General features: G+C 35.3%; 1 protein-coding gene across 1 annotated transcript in view; it reads right to left on the bottom strand.

Moving 5' to 3' along the window:
• Positions 1 to 9,059: 9,059 nt before the first annotated feature.
• The window catches only part of LOC308264104 (transmembrane protease serine 11D-like), a gene marked incomplete at both ends in the record, with an annotated part of 78,952 nt that continues 66,836 nt past the window's right edge, over positions 9,060 to 21,175 (bottom strand). Inside the window, 4 exons of the mRNA XM_080697235.1 lie at positions 9,060 to 9,221; positions 12,872 to 13,014; positions 14,719 to 14,978; positions 20,284 to 20,461. Coding sequence (XP_080553361.1) covers positions 9,060 to 9,221; positions 12,872 to 13,014; positions 14,719 to 14,978; positions 20,284 to 20,461 — 743 coding nt within the window. The remainder of the gene's footprint in view (positions 9,222 to 12,871; positions 13,015 to 14,718; positions 14,979 to 20,283; positions 20,462 to 21,175) is intronic.

The raw sequence follows: 21,175 nt of genomic DNA, 5'->3' as shown, positions 1-21,175 counted from the left end.
CATAAAAGCAGAGACCTTTATGCTGCAATCAGTGCTTGCTTTGTCAAGTTTGGAAAAAAACAAAGTTATAAGCAATTTAGATAAAACAAGTTTTATAAGTCTTCTACCCAGAAAAGTTTTAAAGAGGGATTATAAAAAGCTTCAGAGTCTTAGAAGAAGAGACTCTGGGTTCACATAAATGCTTCAAACTAAATGAGATCTTTTTCACACAACAAATATAACTATAAATAATTTCCATACCATTTGTAGAATATTTTAATAATATTAAAGTTTTTCCTAATTGGAAATAGTATAAACAAAACTTTGGAGCTTGTATTGAATTTTTATGATCTTAAATTTATTGCTTATGTTTTTGATGGTTCATTTAATTTTGCCTTTCTTGTTTTTTTGTTTTGTTTTTTTTTAATCTTTAAAACACAGGGAAAGTGATGCCTCTAAGGCTGAAGAGAAACAGGTTTTCATCCTAAGCAGGTTCAGGACAAACCAAATAAAAGGGAAATGAGACCATGAGGATACATAAATCATTACAAGCAGAACAAAAGGCAGGAGTTTTTTCAGGTGGTCCACAATGAGTATATGGGCCGGTAGTACTGAGTTAAGACATCCTTATAACTAGAAAGGAGGCTTAGGAGTTAGAGATAGTGTTTGACTCAATTAACTATGTTTTCAGGAAAAGAAAGAATTATAGTAGTTTAAAAACTATAGTAGAGCCAGACATGGTGGCATATGCCTGTAATCCCAGTACTTGGAGAGGCTGAGACAGGAGGATCACAGGTTAGATTCGGCCTCAACAATTTATTGAGGCCCTTAGCAATTTAGCTATTTCTAAAAAAAAAAAAAAAAAAAAATAGGGCTGGGAATGTAACTCAGTGGTAGAATGCCTCTGGATTCAATCCTCAGTAAAACACACACACACACACACACACACACACACACACACACACACAATCACCAAAAACACCCACCAAACCACAAAATTATAGTAGAACACTACTTTCCACTGCTTTTATAATACTCCATAGGTGGCCGCGGTGATGAACCTTAAATGTGTACTCATGAGTGGTCTTCATGAGTACAGGTGGTGAGCATGTTTGAGCCCGGGAAAGAAAAAAACAAACAGACCAGACTCCTGTGGTGCCTATAGCTGGAAGCAGCATGGTGCGGAAAGGATGCATGTGAGGTTTATCGCCATAATGAGAATGAGAAGTACACCTAGACAGTGATGTGGAAGAGCACAGCGGAACTTACTAACCATCTGAGTGCCACTACTCCAGTGTTTTACTTTGGATCAGAGCCAGTGTATATGTAATGCTGAGAAGGTATGTGAATAGATAATGTCTGTTAAAAATCTAGGTCCTTAGAACATGATAATCTCTACACACAGAGGCTACTAATGAGATAATAACTGTTATTAGAGTCAAGAGGAAATTGTGATTAGTCTGAATCTTAGGTTAAGCACAGAGTTTTGGAAGTAAAAATAGCATTTATATATGAAAAATTCAAATAACATCAACAATTAGTTCTAAAAGATAAATACACAGGCTCTAGAATCTGAAAACCTGGTTTCAATCCTAACTTAGTAACTTACCAGCTCTGTAATTTTAGATATTTTATTTGTATTTTCTGAACCTCAGTTTCTTCTTAAAACAACAACAACAATAATAATAATAATAATAATAATAATAATCATACATCTCTTGAATTTATTACATGGATGACTTTGTAGTTAGAAAATGCTTTATAACTATAACATAATTATCATTAGTATTCATTATTTCAAATAAAATTTCAATGATTAGATTTTTAATATACAAGAAGACATGATTTTTAATATATGAAATTTACTTATTCCTTGATAATGAAAAACTTACTCAAATAGTCTTTGACTTTATCCCTTAATATATAAGACATATATGGTATGCTGGACACCTGAATAAATGGCCTTTCAAGAAGTAACAAACAGGTAGTCGTGGCCCCATAAAATGATCTTGGGAGTTAGAGTTCAATGATATTAAGCAGATACACTTGTGCATGTGTGTGTGAACACACTGGCAAAGTGGTTGGTTGAAATCGAGTGAGTCAACTATTTCTTACTATGCAGTAACCAGTTCTGGTTCACCTGATGTGGGAAGCAATACAATGCCCAAATAAGATATTATAAAAAACATTAGGGTATCAATCACTTCTGCTTAGTTTCCCATCTCGTTATTCTCTCCAAAATCCTGAAGAAAAAATGAGTTTTATTTCTTGTGGTTTTCTACTAAACGAGCACAGATTCTCTCAATAAAATGAGACGGTTTGGTTTAGAAAACTAAAACAGTTTTTAAAAAATGACCTGCTTCTACATTTTTCCCTCTCCTTCCTTCTTTCTTTGAAATTGTGTAGAATATTATTATTATTATTTATTATTATTATTAATTATTTTGTAGTACTGGGGATTGAACTCTATCTTTGAGCTATGCCCTCAGTCTATTTTATTTTTATTAGTGCCTTGTAGTCATACATCTTAATGGGGTACAAGACGGTAGAGGCACACATCACTCATTTAGCCCTTCGCCAGTTCCCACCCATTCCCTCCCCTCTCCCTCCTTCTCATTTTTGACTACTGATAAACTTTGATATTGTTTATGAATGTATATCATGTACATTAAGGAATTTCCCTCTTTCTCCCTCTCATTCCCCTCAGTTAGGCTGCCTTATTTGCTCATCTGTGGTTTCTTCTTCTTAGTCCAGAGTTCCTCTTATGACCCTTTTCTCCCTAGCTTCTGCATGTTAGGGAAAGCATCCTATTTTTTACTTTTTGTGACTGAGTAATCTCACTTAGCATAATGTTCTACAGTTCCATCCATTTTCCCGCAAATGACATAATTTTTGTTCTTCTTTATGGCTGACTAAAATTTCCTGTGTAAATATCCCATAATTTTGTAATCCATTCATCTGTTGATAGATATCTTGGCTGGTTACATAGTTTGGCAATTGTGAATTGTGTGGCTATGAACATAGATATGCATGCATTAGTTTGGTAGTTTGGTTTTCATTCTTTTGGGTAGATACCCAGAAGTGGTATTGCTGGGTCATATGGTAAGTTTGTTCCCATTCTTTTGAGGATCCTTCATACTTTTTTCTAAAGTGATTACACTAATTTGCAATTCCATCAACAATATATTCTAGAGCATGGTATTAGCACAAAAACAGACACATAGACCAATGGAGCAGAATAGAAAACTCAGAAACAAATCCTCACACTTAACAGCCAATTGATTTTTGACAAAGACATACACTGGAAAAAATATAGCCTCTTCAACAGATAGTGTTTGCAAAGCTGGTTAACCATATGCAGAAAAAGGGAAATAAACCCCACTTTCTCACCTTGCACAAGAGTCAACTCAAAATGGATCAAAGACACAGAAATCAGACCAGAGACTCTGTAGCTCCTTAAAGAGGGCATAGGTCAAACACTTCAGCACATAGGCACAGGTAAAAACTTTCTCAACAAGACCCAAAAGACACAAGAAATTAAAAGGAGAATTAATACATGGGATTACATTAAACCAGAGCTTCTGACAGCAAAGAAAACTATCAAGAACCTTAACAGAGAGCCGATAGAATGGAAGAAAAATGTTGTCAACTATTACTCTGATAGAGGACTAATACCTAGATTATACAGAGAAGTCAAGAAACTCACTGCTAAGAAAACAAAAAAAGTGGGCAAGTGAACTAAATAGACATTTCACAAAAGATGAAATTCAAATGGCCAATAAATGTATGAAAAAATGTTCAACATAATTAGCAATCAGAGAGATGCAAATCAAAACTACCCTGAGATTTTACCTAACTACAATTGGAATGGCAATCATTAAAAACACAAACAACAATAAATGCTGGTAAAGATGTGGAAAAGTGGGAACTCTAATACTTTGTTGGTGGGATTTTGTTTTGTTTTAAAACAGAGTCTTGGGCAGGGCGTGGTGGCGCATGCTTGTAATCCCCGCGCTTGGGAGGCAGAGACAGGAGGATCGCGCAGGTTCGAAGCCAGCCACGCGCGCTGGCTTAGGAGACCCTGTTTCCAAATAAAAAAAATGTAAAAATAGGTCTGGGAGTGTAGCCCGTAGGTAGAAGGGCTTCCAGGAACCCCAGTACCACCAAAAAAAAAAAAAAGTAAAAAAATAAAACAGAGTCTTGCCAAGTTGCTGGGAGTCTCCCTACATTGCTGAGACTGGTCTTAAACCTGTGATCATCCTGTCTCAGCCTCCTACTGGGATTACAGATGTGTGCCACTATGCCTGACCGGAATGGTGTCAATTCAAATTAAATTTTATTAGCAAGTAGAACTTCAAATTTGGTCAGGAGACTAAAAACCATTTACATCAGAATAACCCAGACTAGCATATATGGGAGTTTTCTAACAAAACCACTTTCAGTGAAAGCAGAAATCCTTATAAAAGTGTTTTATGTGAAACACGTTTTAACAGAAGTTTTGGGTAATTTATAGACTTTGGTAGCATAGGTCTAACAGTGTTAACTACCACACTTCAATATATTAATGTTAGTATTTAAAGAAGTTGCCTTCTTCATGATTTCTACCCAAATGAATTCTATAATCATGTTAAAAAAGATCATTTCATAGTACTTGTAGGTTTGCTTTATTTTTACAGAAGGAAGATATTTAGATGGCATTTTAGTGAGAAATTTTTTCATAAACTTAAAAAAAACATTTTGTCTAATTGGTGTAAAAAGAAAGTTTTAATGTTAACTTTATTTAATGAGAAAATGTAAATTTTAGTAGAAATGGCATTGAGCTTTGAAACTTTCACACTTTAAGTTTTCCTGATCGAGTTTTGTTTGGCACATATTATGAAAAGGAGCTCAGTCAATTTGCTCAGAAAGAGACTGGCTATACATAACTAACTACTTAGGCAGACTAGTGGTAACTGAAATCCTTTGCCTAAGAGCACTGGGAATTTCTAATGTAAAAAGACCTTGAACTTTCTGCTGAAAAGTGACACTTTTTTCCACAGTATGATCTAGATATTTAGAAAAAGATGTCATGGTCATTATTATTAAAAGTAAGGAATAACAAATAGGATTTTAGAATGTGTACTCTTTGTGTTTATGAAATAAATCAACTGATTACCCATCTTCATAGCAGAAATTTCAATTTTTTTCTAAATCACAAGTTTTATATTTTCCCTTTTGCACAATTTATTAAAATGCTCACATTTCTTTGTTGTACCCAGAATAAAACTTTATGAAGTAGAAGACGTTATTGCTCAGGTTTTATACATAAATGGAAACGTCTTTTAGAAAAACACAAATAATTATTAAAAGTTTAATATGGATCATGATGAAGTATAAAATGCTTTTCCTGCTATCCTTCATGATGTAATATATATATATATATATATTTGGTGGGGTTCCTGGAAGCCCTTCCACCTCCGGGCTACACTCTCAGACCTATTTTATATTTTTGAAACAGGGTCTCTTAAGCCAGCACGGCTGGCTTCGAACCTGCGTGATCCTCCTGTCTATGTCTCCCAAGCGAGGGGATTACAAGCGTGCGCCATCACGCCCGGCTAGTATATTATATTTTTAAAAAGGTTTCCTTCAAGGGCTCTTTCCTGAATGACCTGGGATTTATTGATTCCTCCCCTCACCATGCTTGGGATACCACAAATCAGAAATGTAGAAAACAGTACATGTATAGGAAAGTAATAAAACACAAATGTTTGCTTTAATTACTTATATTAAGGCAAGTATTCATGGAAGTTGGCTAACAAACTGGCAGTAAACTGCCTTTCCTTTTGTAATTATAAGTTTCCCCCTACTCTCTTATCATTACCATTTTTCTTTGTAAAAAACGCCTTACTTTTTAAAAAGTTTTATAAGAATGATTTCTTAAGTAATGTTGGGTTCTAAATGTTATATAAATAGAATAATGTTGCGTACATCCTTTTGTGACTGTCTTGGTTTAACTTTGTGTTTTTAAGTTTCATTTATGTTGTTAGATGCAACTCTAGTTTATTCATTTCTGTTGTTATATGATATCCTATTGTATGGATATAACAAAAACTACTTATCCATTCTATTGTTGATGGACATTAGGTTGTTTCTGCTGTTTAGCTATTATGAATAATGCTTCTTTGAATATTACTGCTTCTTTGCATATATATTTCTAGAGTATTCATTTTGGAATAGAATTGTTAGGTCATATGATTTGCTTGTGACATCCTGCCTTAAAGAATGCTAATCTTTTTCCACTTTATCAAAGAAATTTAGACTCTTCAATTCTTGCCAGTTCTTGATATTCCCAGACTTTTAAAATTTTTACTCATTTTGGTAAATGTGTAGTGGTGGTATATTTTATTTGCTTTAATTTTCATTGTTCTTATTTCTAATACGGGAAAGCCTCTTTTGTTATATATACTGGCCATTTGGTTTTCTTTTTTTCTGGTGTACTCATTCCAATATTTTTCCTATTTATATCATTATTTGTCTTTATCTTACTGATTTGTGGTCATCATTTATTAATTATAGATATATGCTATTTGTTGATTATGTGTATTGTGAAGGAATTCACCACTATTCTCAGTGTCTTAGGCTAAGAGCTATTTATTACATATAGTTTTTTTATTGTTACCTAATAGAGAGCCTAGAGCATATTAGGACTCAACACATTTCTTAAATAAATTATTGCACATTGTAATCAAGACTTACAGTTAGTACAATGAACACTTCTTTGCTCTAAGTTTCCTTGGATAATTCTCCTTTCACTAGTTTTGCCATTATTTTAGCCCCAATTTGAATATCAATAGTCATTTTATTTTTCAGTTGGTTAATATTTATGCTTTCTGTATGTTGAACAAAATTTTTCTTGGTATTAATAACTTTCTGCAACAAAATTAGGTTGCTGGAAAGTTTCTGTGAGTTTTAGAACGCTTTTTTAATAGCTGCAAGAATGTTTAAATAACCACTCCTCTACAACTATACAAAATTGCTTTTATGAAGTCACTTAGGTGTCAGCAAAATGGAACTCATCAGTACATAAAAAGAAGCTTTTTAAATAAGTGTCCCTCTGGTTTTCAAATATATCTTGATAAAAATATACATACTTTGCTAAGTAACTTTTATCATTTGCAATAAATAATTGAATTCATTTTTTTATTAAATACTCCCTTAAATAGATTTTAAGATATAGATAGAAACAAATATATCAGTGTGGTTATGTGAGGGCACAGCACACACACACACACACACACACACACACACACACACACATGCAAACACAGCCACACACTGAGACACCCTCCCCTTGAGGCTTGCTCTGAATTACCAGTTTAATGTTGTCCTTACAGGGTGCAGCCAGGGAGTGTCCAGCTGGACGCTGGCCTTAGTTATAGAGCTTGATTATAAGGTGGCAGAAAGAGCCAAGCCCTAGAGTCTGGTTGGCAGTTTTCTCATTGGAGAACCAATTAAAAATTATTTTAGGTCATCCTTTAGCAATCATAATTTCCATAAATAATTAGACAAGGAAAGAGTGTAAAAAGAGTTTATTTGAAATAAAGCATACTGGAGATTTGATTGTACATTTCACCAAGAGTTAGTTTCATCTTCAACTCCTTTTCCTAAGGAATTAATAGTTTAATGTAGATCTCTTCACAGTATTACATCAGGAAATGAAAAAGTTTTCATTACAATGACTGGAATTGTTCTGATACCCTGGTGTAGGGAGTTAGCATTCAGGAGGAAGCTGTGACACATAGATAGTTATGCATGACCAAGCTTTAGCTACACTGGGAGCCCATAAAAACTCAGTAACACTTGTGATTCAGATTATATAGATTGTTGTGCCATTACATTTTAATAGATTTTATTTATTATATACACTTTAGTGGTGGTGATGGTTGTGTGTATGTGTGAAAGAGGTGGGGAAGAATATTATTTTCTTCAAGATAGTTTTATCAGTACTAAGCTATTTAATCTTTCTTTTTGCAAACCAACTCTTCCCCCTTTGCCTCTTTAACTTTTTAACTTTCAATTCATGACTTAGTTTTAACTATTAAGGATCCTTTTATTCTAAAAAATAATTGCCAGTGGGAAATTCTTCCTGACTATCAAATATCCAGTTATTAAAATTAGTATTATTTAGTTATTAAGAAGCACTATGTAGTTGTATGGATACTTGAAAAGGTTGTATAGGTGTCTCTCCTCAGCTTCTCTATGGAAGAGATATAGATTCTCCTATATATAGATTGAATATATTTTAAATAAAAGTCATCATCAAGACTATATCTATCTATCTATCTATCTATCTATCTATCTATCTATCTATCTACATATGTGTGTGTGTGTGTGTGTGTGTGTGTGTGTGTGTAAATCTTTTTGTCTCAATTGAGGATTGAACTATTTTAGCTTTAGTATTAAATACCTTAAATTCATCAAGAGTTCCTATTGGAGCATGCCCACACAGGATAATTAAGATTGCTCTAGAACTGTACAATGCTTTCACATTTTTAATTTTAGAAATTACATGTCCTATAAAATATTCGACAACTAGAAATTTTAAATAAATACTATTTTTATTGGCTCACACTATTCCTTCTGTCTTGAGTGTTATTCTGCCACTGCTTCCTTTACAAGTTTCTACACTTGGCTGACATACTGGTTTCAATGAGACGTCCTCAGAGATCAACCTTCTGATCTTTTCAGACTTGCCCAGGATGCTCTAGTATACACTATCAAGGTAGCTGTTTTTCTCACTACTAGCACTTACCACACTGTAATAAAATTATTAACTCTCTAACTAATATGTTTTCCCTGTTACACAGCTACAGTACTATACACCATTTATATGGTTTTCTTGAGAAAATATAAAGTCCATAGTAATAAAAGGAGATAAAGTAGTGTTTGTTAAACCATATTTATGTAACAGGATATTAAAATAGGACATTTTCAGTTTCTTTTTCAGCTGAAAAGTAATGCTTTGGAATTTTAGGCATGCATACCTGCATACAAACTTTGTAACAAAGATGTTTTTTTTTTTTTTGTTTTTTTTTTTTGCACTAGACCCCGGTTTGTTCTGTAATCCAGTTACGGTAAGCTGTCACTCGAGTGTACACTCCTGGCCTATTGGGCAGGCCACACTGATAGCCCCAGCTCACTATCCCCACAAGGAACCAAAGGCGCCGTGAGTCTTCTTGTACTAGTGGGCCACCGGAATCACCCTGAAGGAAAAAAAAAAAAGATTACTTAAGTGCAAGGACAAATTCAAAATCTTGAGTCTATTGCTATGGTAGTAGAGGAGGTCATATTCATTATATGAATAAAGTCAGTGTATTTTCTTTTGAAGTATACCAAGTCATGCAAAAAATTACAGAAATCCTTCATGTATAAGTCGTTCATTCAGTACCTCTGAGAAGATGAGAAGCACATTTCCCAGACTTGCCTTAGTTACTGCCTGGTCGCCTATTAATTGTCTCAGGCTTTACCTCCTCTAGAAACCGGTCTTAACCTTCCCTTTTCTCTTTTCTTTCCCCTCTTCTAGCTTTGGGCTCAATTAGTTTTGCATTGTGTTCCTACATCCTACATCCTATATCTTGTGTGCATCTCTTGTCACTGCTTTCGCATTACTTTATACCAGTCCACTTGTGTGCCAGTTTGGATTTCTATTGGTTAGCTCTCATCGTTGAGGTACCTCGATGTCTCTGCGGCACTCACTGCAGTTATGACATTGTCATAAATGTCAGTTCAATGTCTGACTTCCCAGCTCTACTGTAAGGTCCGCCAGGGAGGAGGGCAGACCTATTCTGGACACATTGCTGCAACTTAGGCTTCTTGCCCATAGGAGATGCAAAGGAAATATTTGTTGAATGAATAAGTTTCTAGAAGTTCCACTTCTCTACCTATCCTTAGTTCTCTGCATGATGTCTGATCACGACATCACAAAGTATTCTTTTGAGCCAGGTGTAGTGGTGTATGCTTGTAATCCCAGTACTTGGAAGACTGAGACAGAGGGACCAAACGATAGAGGGCAGTTTCACCAAATAGTGAGACTCATCTACCTAGTGAGATACTGTTTCAAAATAAAGGTAAAATGGGGCTGGATGTATAGTTTAGAGGTAAAATGCCCCTGGGTTCAATCTTCAGTATACAAAAAAGTATTCTTTTGATGAACAATTGAAAAACTTACATGACAATAAAACACTCCCTAAGAGATATTTATTAGCCAATTAAAATAAACAATCAAGTAGAACATATTTATGTATATAATAATCTGGTTTGGGAGACAAATTTAGTACATCTTTTATATTGTATGGCAGATTAATTCTGTGTGTGGGTTCTGGATCTAGGTAGCTTGTGTTCAAATCTTCTATTTACCAGCTATGTGAACTTCAGTAAACTATTTAACAATTTTCTGTGCCTCAGTTTCCTTATCAGTAAATAATTTTTTATGAGTTTACATGAGTTTAGAACACAAAACACTTTTTGTACAGCCTGCCACATAGTCAGTGCTAATAAAAGTCAGGTATTATTACCAAGTGTGTGTCTAGAAAAGTTAGTTATTCATTTGAATGTTCTTAGTAGTTCGCTCTGCCCCACTGTTTAATTACTGGTCTGGATGGCAAGAAGGGTCAGTGTGCAAGTGAGCAGCTGAAGTACTGAATGGGGCTGATAGACACCACGCTCCTTTGGATGACGTATGCATGCTCCCGTGAACCATTTCTCAGTACTTCCTGTCATTGCATTTTTTCCTCCCTCCCTCACTCCCACCCTTTCTTACTCCCTCCCTTTCTTCTTTCCTTTTTCCTCCTGCTCTCTCTTAGTACAAATTACACATTGCTGTGGGTTTCTTTGTGGGATATTCATACATAATTACAGTGTTTTCTGCATGGTGCATTATCAGGAGTGGGCAACCAAATGCTGAACTAAAAGAGACTTGTAATTTTCCCTGTTTCTGGCCAGCTTCACCACTTGGCTGCAGACATTTGAGCTTGTGTCTTCTCTTCCAGATTACAGACCTGCTGAGTTAAGGGAATGCATTGCCATACCAGCATAATAAATAGTGCATAGTAAAGAGTCCATATAAACGAATGAATGAATGAATGAATGAATGAATGAATGAACAAAAGAATAAAAGAAATCAATAGGATTTCATGTGCTCCATGTAATGTGCCTTTTTTGAAGCATAAAGTCTATGCATTATAATATTTTAGCTAGAAATTGATGAGGTCTGTAGTGGAGCACACAGGGAGATTTTCATGGGGAGTTATGACTTGAATCTTTCTCAAAAGGAGAGCAGAAAAAAATAAAAGAAGAGCAGAATTTGTAAACAAAAAAGGGAAGGTGCAGCATAGGTGACCTTCAGTGAATTCTAATCAATACTCTTAACTAGATCTCAAATCATTATCATGGAGGTGTGTTATTATCAATTGGTATATTCTTTGGAAAACTGTCATGAAATTTAAGAATTTGTTGCTACTGGATTAGCAATAAAGAGAAATAGGAAAGAAAGAAGGAAGTGTTCCCTATCATAGAGACATCTCCACTTAAAATGAAGGTTGAATGTGTACTTAATAGTATCTTGAAAATGTTAATCCACACACAGCATGAAGTTAATTAAATGTTACATTTAGGGAAAAGTGTTCATGAATTGGGGAATAGAGTATAAGCACTGTTTGTTGTCCAATTTTCAAGACTGTGAATACTAAATATGCAGCTTAGTAACATTTGAGGCAAAAAAATATCCTTTTGCATAAAATTTGCCCAGGAAAATAATAGCAGATTCCTCAGTAAAAGACAGAATATATAAAGAAATATTTAATTTCTAACACTAAGTAGGGCACTATATGGGAGTGGATTTCAGACACAGGAAAAAAACTAATCACAAAACATAAGTATATCAATCAAGCATATATAATTTAATCAAGATTATTCCAATAATTTTATTTTGTATACTTTTACTGGTGCAATATAAGTATACATTATAATGAGACTCAAAGTGATATAAACATATATACAAATATGTCCTATAACTTTAAAAGTGAGAATTTTATATTTATTGTTTGCTTTTATATATTTGGTTAAAAAGTTACAGGCCAGTTTCAAGTATTTTTTTTTCTACCTGTTCCATTACATAATTGCAGCAGCTCTTGTGACTCAAATAATTAAAATTTTGCATGAATTTTCTGTCTTCAAGATGCTACAAAATTATTTATATCTCAAAACTTACTTTATTATATATGATCCTAGAGAGAATGATTAGTTTTAATTGTATACATTTATGTGGTAGAAAAATGATGCTATAGTTTATGAATATAATATATAAATAAATCAAGTTATTTAACATTTACATTACCTCAAATACCTAACATTTTTTGTGTGTGTGAGAACATTTGAAATTTATTTTTGGCGTTTTGGTATGTGTATGGTACTGAGAATTGAATCTAAGGGCATTCTACCTCTAAACTATACTCTCAGCCCTTTTAATTTTTTATTTTGAAAAAGGGTCTAAGTTGCTGAGACTGGCATCAAACCTGCAATTCTCCTGTCTCATCTTCCCAAGTATTGGAATTACAGGCAATTGCAGGTATGTGCCACCATGTCTGGCTGTTAATTTTGAGGGTATAATAATCTATTAACTGTATTCACCATGGTGTGCAATAAGATTATACTTAACTTTTAATAGTGGTTAAAAGTCAAAAGTTTGTTTTCATAATAAATCAGAAGAGATTTTTTCCTCTAAAAATTGAATCATAAAAATTGGAGAATCAGAGATGTGTATGGTAATGTAATCGTTATATCTGTCAAGGCATAACCCTAGTAAATGTTATAAACTCCTCAGATTATGACATTGATAAGATTGTCTTGAACTTACCTGGCACGCATCTACTCCACCTCCGGACGCTCCAGCGCAGAGCATTCCAGATGAGACGGCTCCATTATAACCATCTGCTGCATTACATACATTATTACTGATTATTCTGACCTGTCCTTGCCGTAGTTCAGTGACTGTGTTACCTATTTAGTATAAAAGCAGAAGCAGAATGATTTCAGGATATATAAATTAATGGCTCTGTTACTAATTTGAGAAAGAACAAATATACTTCAAACATTAAACCTTCTTTAGCAAGGAAGGCACTTGAAGCTAAGACATAGGAGTTTCTTCTCAGAAAAGGTTACCAAAAGCCGGGCGTGGTGGCACACGCTTGTAATCCCCGCTCTTGGGAGGCGGAGACAGGAGGATCACGCAGGTTTGAAGCCAGCCTCTCTGGCTTAAGAGACCCTGATTCCAAATAAAAATATAAAATAGGTCTGGGAGTGTAGCCTGGAGGTAGAAGGTTACCAAAGGATAAAAGGTTAACAACTATAGGCAGATGAATTCCCCTACCTTTTTGCATTAGTTTTGTAATGCAGTGCCTTTAGATCTTTAGAGAAAACAAATAAATTTGCCATCTTAAAGTTGACTAATAGAATTTAAATTACCCACCAGTTGACTTTTGGCCTGGGAAATTACATATTGAGTAGCCTTTACTCTAGCAGCAGAAGAAAAATCAGTCTGCTTTTAAGGCTAAAGACTTAATTTTATATTGATGGTCCCTCAAAATAGCATTTTTATAGTTTTCAATGATGGAAAACATTTTATTTGTTACTTCAAATTACTTTGGGCCAGACAATCACAATGAAACATTTTCTGGGGAAATTAAGGCTTTATCTGATTGCTTGGACAGATAATCTACACCATAAGTAAAGCCCAGGGAAACTCTTCATGCTACCCTTCCATTTCCTTGAAACTTAATTTTTCTCCCTGGTTCTATTTGCTCTTGTATAGTCCCTTCATTTTAACTTTCATCTTATTAATTCAAGAAACAAGCAGCTGGATGTGGTGGTACATGCCTGCAGTCCCAGTTCTTTGAAGGCTGAGACAGGAGGACCGCAGGTTCAATGACAGCCCAAAAAGTAGTGAAACTCATTGAACTAGTGAGACCCTGTTTCAAAATAAAAAATATAAAATGGGGTCGGGGTATACTTTGGAGGTAGACTGCCTCTGGGTTCAATCCCCAGTACAAGAAGAAGAAGAAGGAGAAGGAGAAGGAGAAGGAGAAGGAGAAGGAGAAGAAGAAGAAGAAGAAGAAGAAGAAGAAGAAGAAGAAGAAGAAGAAGAAGAAGAAGAAGAAGAAAGAGGAGGAGGAGGAGGAGGAGGAGGAGGAGGAGGAGGAGGAGGAGGAGAAGGAGGAGGAGGAGGAAAGAAACAAGCACGAACAATGCTTATGTGGATATTCTTGCCACAGAGGCAGAGTTCATTTCATCCATAAATACCTTCAAGGACAACTAATATCTTAGAGGCTATAAAAGTTCTTAGACAATATCTATTTAAGTCTTTATTTCTTTATAGAAAAGTGATTTGAGTTCCACGAAATATTTGGATTATTAAAAAGCTCATGTTTGTTTATCACATTCTTTTACATTTTCTTATTATTGTGTTTGAGAATTTTTAAGTTCCTAGGGGTACTGCTCTGCTTCGTTTTACTGGAAAACTCAGGGCTGGTCAGAGCTTATGCTGACACAAAAATAGGATGGTCTGTCTTTAGAACTTGTCCTTCAGATATTTCCCAATTTTTTAAAAAATTACATACCAGTGAATGATGGGAGATTTTATTTGTTGTTGTTGTTAAGTTATTTTGTTGTTAAGTTATTTTGTTTTGTTTTTCCTGAGATACTTACCGCCGTAAGTTAGAGATCCCCATCCTGTTACATAAGCAGTAGAATCAGGTACAATATTCTGGGTAGCCTCTGGAAGACACACTCTGTGGATATTTCTTGTAAAGGTGATAGGTCTTTCAAGTTGCACAGCTGCAATATCATTTTCATTACTTGGATATACATAATTGTTATGGATTGAAATAGCTCTTACTCTTGCTCTCAGTAGAGGTGATGTTGTAGAAATTCCAAAGGTGGCAGTCCATTGTTGAGGATTAGAATAACTAAAAATATTTGAAAACATGCTATTTGAATAGGAAATTTGTGAGCACTTTGAGTAATTGAATTTTGCATTTGTGATTCTTCACCATCTAGGAATAGTTTGACTGACATCTCTTTGGTGTATGTTTCTGAACTGTAAGCTAGTAAAAGCATTTGGATACTTGCTGTCAGAATGAATGACGGTTTAAAGAAATAAAGGCTTTAGAAGACGTTGTGAAGTAAATATCTTGGAATTTTTCTATTCCAATGAGGATACTCAAATATCCTCTTTGATCTCTCCCTTTTCTACACACTTCTATTTGAGGAAATAGGAAGTCTAAAATGATGTCCATTTGGTTTTAACTCATTTTTTTAATACTTATTTTTTCCTCTTTTGGAGTTGAAAGCGAAGCTTTATTTAAACAGTAGTGATAATAAGGGGCATCTTTGTTTTATTAATAGACACATTTTTCTGTACTAAATGTGATGCTTTTTTATCTGTATATATATATACGTGTATATGCATACACAGTCTATATATTCGATATATATATTGAAGAGAGAGGGAAAAGAGAGAGCACACTAACATAAAAATATAGAAAACTATCAATGTGACTTAAGAATTCTAACTTTTTATCTTAATCCTTAAAACACACAATGTAAAAAATTTGATAAAGTTCATTAAATCAAAATTAAGCATACCATAGAGAAGTTTAGCACATGGATGAGAAACCATGAGAAAATATTCATAATGTTCAATATGTAAAATTTTATAGACTATACAGATTCTGTAAACCAATAATACATGGACAGGAAAATCATTATGAAATTGCCAAAGCATTAATAGCAAATTCAAGGAAAGGGAAACTCAAATAGCTCCTGGATATATGAAAAGATATTCAAACTCACTAGTAATCAAGAAATAGAAATTATAACAGTGAACATATAATAAATGAGAATGATAAAAATCAATACTATGAAATATGTACACAATGGAATTTTACACAGCCATAAAGAATAAAATTACTTCAAAATGGATGGAACTGGAGAACATTATGCTAAGTGAGATCAGTCAGTCAAAAAAAGTAAAAAATCAGATCCTCTTCCTAATATGCAGAAGCTACAGAGGAAAAGGGTGACAGGAGGAACGCTAGACGAGGAAAGAGAAACCATACATGAGCAAATAAGGCTGCCTAACTGAAGGGGATGGGAGGGAGAAGAGGGAAATTCCCTAATGTACATTATATACATTTACAAACATATCAACCACCAAGCCAAACATGAGAAGGGAAAAGGGGGGAGGGCACGGGATGGGAATGGGGAAGGGCTAAATGAGTGATGTGCGCATGTGTGCCACTACCATTTTGTTCCACATTAGGATGTATAACTATAATGCACCAATAAAAAAATTAAAAAATAAAAATGAATCATACCAAGTATGTTGTTGGTGAGGATGTAACTGAAACTTTTTTATTTTTTTGGTGGTACTGGGGTTTCTGGAAACCCTTCTACCTCCAGGCTACACTCCCAAACCTATTTTTTTTATATACATTTTTATTTGGAAACAGGGTCTCTTAAGCCAGCGAGGCTGGCTTCGAACCTGTGCAATCCTCCTGTCTCCGCCTCCCAAGTGTGGGGATTACAAGTGTACGCCACCACGCCCGGTGTTGAAATTCTTAATATTACTAGTGAAAATTTAAATGTCTGAAAAACTTTCTGGTCTATTTATCAGACTGCATATATACATTTTAGTAAATATCATAGAAATTCCTAAAGGTTTACAGAAAGATGCATAGGAGTGTGTTTTGTAACTGCATGCATGCGTGCATATGTGCCTGTGTGTATGTGTGTGTATGTGTGTGTGTGTTCTTTTTTCCATCAAATAAATAAGAGCATGGTTTTGGAATCAGTTATATTTAGATTTAAATCTTGGCTATGCCACATATTAGCATTATTATTTATGGCAAGTTAGTGACTATCTCTGATTCTTGTTTTATGTATAAGATGTGATTGATGGCATCCTCTCATACGCTGTTAAGTGTTAGTGAAACAAACGACACATGCCAAGCACAGTGATTGGCACAAAGTCAGCACCCAGTGAACATAGCTATGAATTTTCACTAACTATAGCTCCGTGAGCTACTGCCAAGTGTCTACTGTGTTTAAGAAATAGTATGAGTCTCTGGGTGTAAAAATCTAAATAATTATGGCCTGTACCCTTAAGGAGTTCCACACACTAGCAGAGGAAATTAACAGAAACAATTATGATATCATAAATCACAAAGGCTATTGTAAAGGATAGATTATAATACTTCTGTGAGACTAGAACATAGAGTTCAAAGAGAAAACATCTTTAAAGGGAAAGTTTCAAGGAAGAGGTGACAATTTCCTAATCTCTCATAGGGCCTTATCTTGACTGTACCTTGATATAAGGCTGCTCATGCCCCAAACAAATCCTCATTGATGGTTCTCAGTGTCAGTCTGGTCTTTAGGGAGAGCACCAGTGCGTGGTTTATGTAGTTTTATCAGCTTTAGTCTTTCCATACTGGTAGTGAATAGGATTTGTGGGAGCAAGATTCAAAGATGTTCTCTGGATTCCTTTAATAATCGGTAGTGATATTTATAATTGTGACTTTCAATATAGAAATGTCCTTTAGATAGATTTTGAAAGTTGGGCCTGAATAGAACCTAGAATCAAGTCCAGTTTCTATGGTATCCTTGGTTATTCTAAATGCCCGCTAAGTCCAGTAATGTGCATTTCTGGTTTCCACACTCAAGGTGTGATCTGAATCAATTAGTGTTATTCTTGTTCTTTGGCCTTTGAAGTGGCTATGATGATTGAAATGTTTGAATTTTTCTTGTATTATATGGTATACAGCAATAAATTTGCCAAATTAAATCAGAATTCTATCATCTGGAAATATATAAAATACATTTAAAATTTATTCACTGTCTATAAACATGGAGTTATAAGATAGCATGAAGTGTAAATTTGTGTTTTCCTAAAACTTTTGTTTAGAAACTGTACACCAGTCTCACTAATCTTTATATCTTCTTAAATTAACAAATACATTTTTGTGGTACTGGGGGTGGAACCCAGGGGCTTTTCTACCTCTGGGCTATACTCTCAGACCTATTTTATACTTTATTTGGAAACAGGGTTTCACTAAGTTGCTGAGAGCCTCACTAAGTAGCTGAGGCTGGGTTCAAACCTGTGCGATCCTCCTGTCTCAGCCTCCTAAGTGCTGGGTTTACAAGTGTGCGCTACCACATCGGCCCTTTAACAAATACCTTTGTGAAAAGGTATTATATTAAAAGATAGTGCCCTCAAATATGAATATTCTTAGCAATTGAAGATGCCATGGAATTCAAGTAGGAAGAAATAGAGATTTGGGAAAGAGAGTAACATTTCAAGGAGAACCACCAGGTTGAGTGGTACGCAGAAGTGGGGAAGTGTAGGCAGAGTCTAGGGAAGGAGACATTTATTGTTAGCCTGAAGTTCAAGTTATATACTTTGAAAAATAAGTTTGGGTTAATTTGACTGTAAAGGGCTGTGGGTCTATAATAAGTAGGGTGGATTTTGGACAGTAGCAAGTTATGAAAAAGGGTGAGAAGAGAAACTTGATCAGAGGCACACTTGAGTTCAGCATCACTTTTCTGGATTATCTAATTGAATTTATTTTTCAACAATTGTTAGGGTCTAGGATTCTTCAATAGTAAGGTAGGTCTGAGCTAGCAGGTTTTTGTCATGTTGAGGTCTAAAATTTTTTCATTGTAAGTCACATGACCTTTTCTTTGTGCCACTGGGATAAATTTATACAACTTACTCTCCACTGGCAGCTTATTAGTGATCTTGAATAAGAATTGCTATTTGGGCACAGTGACGCATGCCTATGATCCCAGTACTTGAGATATTGAAACAGGAGGATTATAAATTTGAGGCCAGCAACTTGGTGAGACTCTGTTTCAGAATAAAAATTTAAAGTGCTGGGAATGTAGCTCAGAAGTAGAATGCACCTAGGATCACCCCCGGTATCTCCTTCAAATTCTTGTAAGTTGTCTAAATTTATTTTACTTAGCCACTCACTATAATCATTTTGGGTGTGTGTGTGTGTGTGTGTGTGTGTGTGTGTGTGTGTGTGTGTGTGTGATACTGGGGATTGAATTCAGGGGCATTCTACCTCCAAACTATACCCCAGCCCTATTTTTTATTTTGAAACAGGGTCTCACTAAGCTGTAAGGGTCCCGAATGTGTGTGTGTGCGTGTGTGTGTGTGAACATGTATATATAGCTGGGTGTGATGGCGCACCCTTGTAATTCCAGTACTTGGGAGGCTGAGACAGGAGGATCTGGATTCGCAACCAGCAGCCTCAGCTACTTAGGGAGGCTCTCCTAAACTTAGTGAGATGCTGTTTCAAAATAGAAAAAAAAATTCTGGCTGGGGGTGTAGCTTGGAGGTAGAATGACCCTGGGTTCAATCCCAACACCACATACACAAACAAAAAATCATATATATATATATATATATATATATATATATATATTTATATATTCTACCTCCAATAGTAGAATAAAGTTTCCTGAGGACAGTGTTTTATTTACATTAGTAGCTTCTACAGCATGCAATACTGAGCTCATTATAGGTAACCACTAATATTTTGGTTGAATTATTTATTTATTCTTTTTGGTGGTACTGGGGTTCCTGAAAGTCCTTCTACCTCCGGGCTGCACTCCCAGACCTATATTATTTTTGGAAACAGGGTCTATTAAGCCAGCACGGCTGGCTTGGAACCTGAGTGATCCTCCTGTCTTCGCCTCCCAAGCGCGGGGATTACAAGCGTGCGCCACCACGCCCGGCCTTGGTTGAATTAATATAATGTCATCAGACAGTCTCTAAGTCAGCCATCAGTTTGCTGAAGAGCTTTCATTAAACAATGTGCAAATTTTCCACAGCAAAAATTTAGCATCTGTTTGCATTAGCCTACTCAGTTCTAACAATAACATGAAGACAAAGACAATAATATTTTCCTTAATTAAAATAAACAATGAGCCATAAGATATGTTAAATATTTTGTTATATACATTTTTACTCTTTATCATGATGCTATGCCATTACATGATTTGAAGAACTACCAGTAAACTAGTAAGCTAAAGGAGAACAAATATGTTTGCTTTAATTAATAGGAAAAAAGACCCATTAGCTTTTTTTTGCGTTGAATTATTTCTGGCCTCATTCCAATCATGCTTAGTCCTGGGTGTAGTAGTTGTCATCTTTGTTCACCTGTCTATCATAATTGTTCCCAGATGGGTGGGTAGCTGTGTTCTCACCTTCTGAAGCAGTGAGCTGCTGACAAGATCCATGTGTTACTGATCAGGATGCCTCCACAGTGGTGGACATTATTCAGCTGTAGACTGACTTGCCATGGCCAGTCACCCTCATCAGCTAGAGTACCTCCAACAACTCTCTCTTCCGACAGTGTTATTAGGTCTGGACGGGCCCCGCATTCTAAGGAAAAAAGGGTATTAATGTACTGGGAAGATCATGAATGATTTACATTTGGGAGACTACATTTACAGAGTTTTCCTAATATTTGTAATTGTATGTCTTGTTTGTCTTTTTCCCCAGGACATGCTAGACTTTCCAAAAGCATGAATAATATGTTAGGGTTGTGTGTGTGTGTGTGTGTGTGTGTGTGTGTGTGCATGTGTGTGCTGGGAATTAAACTCATGGACATTCTACCTCTGAGCTACTTCTCCAGACACACACACACACACACACACACACACACACACACACACACACACATATGTGTGTATATATATATATATACACAGGTATATATATATATGTGTGTATATACATATATATATATGTGTGTATATATATATATATACACAGTGTATATATATATATATATATATATATATATATACCCAGGGGCTTTCTATCTCCAGGCTATACTCCCAGACCTATTTTTAAAATATTTTATTTGGAAACAGGGTCTCACTAAGTTGCTGAGAGTCTCACTAAGTAGCTGAGGCTGGCTTTGAACCTGTGCAATCCTCCTATCTCAGCCTCCCAAGCGCAGGAATTTCTAGTGTGTGCCACCATCCCCGACTATTTTATTGTATTTTGAAGCAAGGTCTCAGTGAGTTACCGTGCACTGGCCTCGAGCTTGTGATCCTGTCTCAGCCTCCCAAGTACTGGGGTTGCAGGCAT

Source organism: Muscardinus avellanarius, assembly GCF_963383645.1.
Source record: "Muscardinus avellanarius genome assembly, chromosome: 6".
NCBI classification, from domain to species: domain Eukaryota; kingdom Metazoa; phylum Chordata; class Mammalia; order Rodentia; family Gliridae; genus Muscardinus; species Muscardinus avellanarius.
This window is presented reverse-complemented; position numbering and strand designations above follow the sequence as displayed.